The sequence below is a fragment of the Arachis ipaensis genome, chromosome B03 (genome assembly GCF_000816755.2).
Source record: "Arachis ipaensis cultivar K30076 chromosome B03, Araip1.1, whole genome shotgun sequence".
Lineage (NCBI taxonomy): Eukaryota > Viridiplantae > Streptophyta > Magnoliopsida > Fabales > Fabaceae > Arachis > Arachis ipaensis.
In genome coordinates, this window is record NC_029787.2 from 3063647 (window position 1) to 3067023 (window position 3377).

Below are 3377 nucleotides of genomic sequence, written 5' to 3' on the forward strand. Positions count from 1 at the left end.
TAGAATTTTATAAAAAAAAATATCTTATTATTATTATTATTTTTGCAAAATTAAAAAAAATTCTAAAAATAAAAACACAAATTAAACGCATCTTTATATACACTATGGAGAAAGTGGAAAATTGCGACAGTTTATATAGAAATTTGTGACGGTTTTAAATTGCCGCAAAACAGAATTTCAGCGGTTCGTTAAACGTCGCTTAATTTTATAACAAAGATTATAAAACAATCTAATCAAGACTAATAACATTTATTAAAAAATAAATTCCATTTTAGCATTTCACCTAAATTAGAAAAATAATTATATAGATGATTTAATTTTGAATGTAATAAACAGGTCTCTATGCTTCAAAAGTTATTGGACCAAGAAGAAAAGGTTCATGAGATTTTAGAGATGGTGCATAATAGACCAAATAATGTTTCAACCTTATCATCAATTCCCAATTTTCTTCCTCCCAAGGTAAAATCAAATAATCCTCACCTCACAATTTGCCATTATTCTATTTTTCTTTTTCTCTGGCTAAGCTAGATTAATTTCTCATAGTAGTTGGTCATTTTTTAATCAAAATCTCACAATCATATACATATATATGAAAAAGAAGAGTGATAAATTAAAAGAAACAGAAGAGTAGGTTTTAGTGCCACCCAAACAGTTGAGGTTTATGCCTTCTATGCTGTCATAGACTAATGGTTTTTTTTTTTTTTCATGAGAATAAATAACAATAAAAATATTCTTCTAGCTAGATAGATTAGATCTTGAAGAGTCTTATGGAATACGCACGGAAGGTATACTATTCTACAATAGTTAACATATTGTGACATTTAAAAAAAAAGTTTAATTATTTTATTAATTTATATTGTTTGATCAAATTTATAATTAATTTTTTAATTAGATTTTTAAGCTGTTTTTTATTTTGTAATGAAGTCATTTTTAGTGTGAAAAATATTAGAGTTAACAGAATATTTTTCTGCAAATTAAAGACACTTTCAATCAAGAGTCTAATTGGATCTTTGATCATATATTTTTTAGAATGAATATTCTTTTAATTTTAATATTTTTTACACGAAAAAGATCTAATTACAAAATTAAAAACAGTGTAGGAATCTAATTAAAAAGAAATAAGTATAAATATCTAATTATAAATTTGGTGAAAAGACTAACATAATAATTAAATTTAAAAAAAAAATTAGATGCATGTTACATACTTAATGAGCAAAAGTATGTATTTATATGGCAACAAATTAAATAATTTAACTAGATAATAACATTTGAATCATGAAATATTGTTTGTGCAGATGAAAGAACTTTTAGCAGAGTTAGTAATGGTTGAGGGAGAGATATCAAGACTTGAAATCCAAATAAATCATCTTCAAACAAGTTTGAAACATGAACAAGAGATCACAAAGGAAACAAAATCAAAATCATGGAATTTGAGCAATAATAATAATTCTGGTTCTTATAATGTGAACAATCATCATCATCACAATTTCCCTACTTCTGCACCAATTCCAATTCCAATTCCAAGTCCTATTCATCATAGAAGCAGTGTTCATGAAAGAATGGCATATGAGACCAAAGCACTGCATTTCATAAGCAAAGCTATAAAGGGTGATTACTATGCTCTTAATAGTAATAATAATGAGCTTAGTAGTAGTCTTAATGAGAAAACAGGGTTCATGATGATGATGAAGAATTCAGTTGAACAGAAAGAAAACAAGTTTCAAGAGGATGTGAAGTTTCATCAAGAAAGAGTTGTTGGTAGGAAAATTAATAATGGGATGGTGAAAGCTCCTTCACCTATGAGAGACCCTCGCCATCCATCACCTAAGGTATGTAACACATTCACTCATTTAATTTTATTAAACCACTCTTCCACCTTAATCCATGACAACAATAAAGACGTCTCACTGCCCACAAATTCTACCCAACAGAATATACAAATTCAATTATAATTTTATTTGTGTATTCTGTTGGGTTGAAATTGTTGGCCGTGAGACGTCTTTATTGTTGTCATGGGTAGGGGTGTTGTCGGTTCGGTTTGGTTCGGTCGGTTTTTTCGGTTTTTAATTTCTAATGAGAAGAATATGAATCACAATAATTAGAGGTTTAAAATAGTCAATAAACTGAAATAATAAGAGTAAAACATTGAAATGGTTAGGGGTTGAGGATTTTTGTTGTTAGGTTAAAGGTTAAAATATTGAAATGTATGCATATCTTCGGTTCGATTCGGTTCGTATCGAGCCAACCAAAAATCGAACCGAACCGATCGGTTTTGTCAGAAAACAAAAACCGATTTTTTCAGTTTTCAAATCGGTTGTTGTAATCTTTAGTTCGATTTTGCGGTAATTTTCGGTCCGATTCGGTAACTTACACCCCTAGTCATGGGCTAAGGTGGAAGAGTGGTTTAATACATTTTCTTACTACATTTTCCCCACATGCATGTACCTTATATTATGTGAACATTATTACTAATTTAGAATCACTATCTAATTTGATATTGTAAGCTTAGGGAACGTAATCCAGAGATGTACCTAGATCTTCCAACAAGATCACTGCTTGATCCACTTCTTTCAGAAGAAAATGATCTAAAATGGCAACCCAACAAGCTATCAGAGAGCATAATGAAGTGTTTGAATTTCATATATGTGAGGCTTCTAAGAACATCAAGAGCAATGGAATTGGAGAAATCAGGTCCAATTTTAAGGTCTATGCACTCTTCACTAAGCTCAAGAAGCTTTAGGGTGGACACTACATCAAACACAAAATCAAACTTAATGCTTCAAAGGGAAGCAAGGCAACAAGACCCTTATGCTATCTTTGATACTGAAGAGTCCATTCCAAGGGACATTGGTCCTTACAAGAACTTGGTTATATTCACTTCTTCTTCTATGGATCCTAAGTTCATCTCAAATCCTTCCTCTATTCCATTACTAAGGAAATTAAGGTCTGCTTAATTAACATAGGTAAAAACTCAGGTAAAGTCGACTTCACGTGAAGTTGATACCTGAGAGCCGTTAGATGAAAATTTAGTCAAATCAGTCAAATCATTTAACGGCTCTCACGTATCAACTTCACGTGAAGTCGATTGCACCTGAGTTTTCACCATTAACATATATGACTTTGATTAATTAGTACATTTTGTTTATCAATTTAGAATATTATTATTTTTTTCCATATGCAGGATCTTGATGAGTAATCTTCAAACAGTTGATTTGAAATGCCTTACTTATCAACAGAAGTTAGCATTCTGGATTAATGTGTACAATGCTTGTATCATGCATGTATGGTACAATTTTTTTTTTTTTTAAATTTCATGTTCAATTTCTCTATATGATATTACTAATTATTTAATTAATTAATTTTTTCTTTTAGGGATT

General features: G+C 29.9%; 1 protein-coding gene across 2 annotated transcripts in view; it reads left to right on the top strand.

Annotated features, from left to right (window-relative positions):
• Positions 1 to 3377, top strand: part of LOC107629242 — an 8118-nt gene that overhangs the window by 2945 nt on the left and 1796 nt on the right. Inside the window, exons 3-6 of one of the 2 annotated variants that reach the window (XM_021117775.1) lie at positions 337 to 459; positions 1296 to 1829; positions 2505 to 2944; positions 3182 to 3287. In XM_021117775.1, coding sequence (XP_020973434.1) covers positions 337 to 459; positions 1296 to 1829; positions 2505 to 2944; positions 3182 to 3287 — 1203 coding nt within the window. The remainder of the gene's footprint in view (positions 1 to 336; positions 460 to 1295; positions 1830 to 2504; positions 2945 to 3181; positions 3288 to 3377) is intronic. The other variant, XM_016331988.2, reaches the window with a different exon arrangement.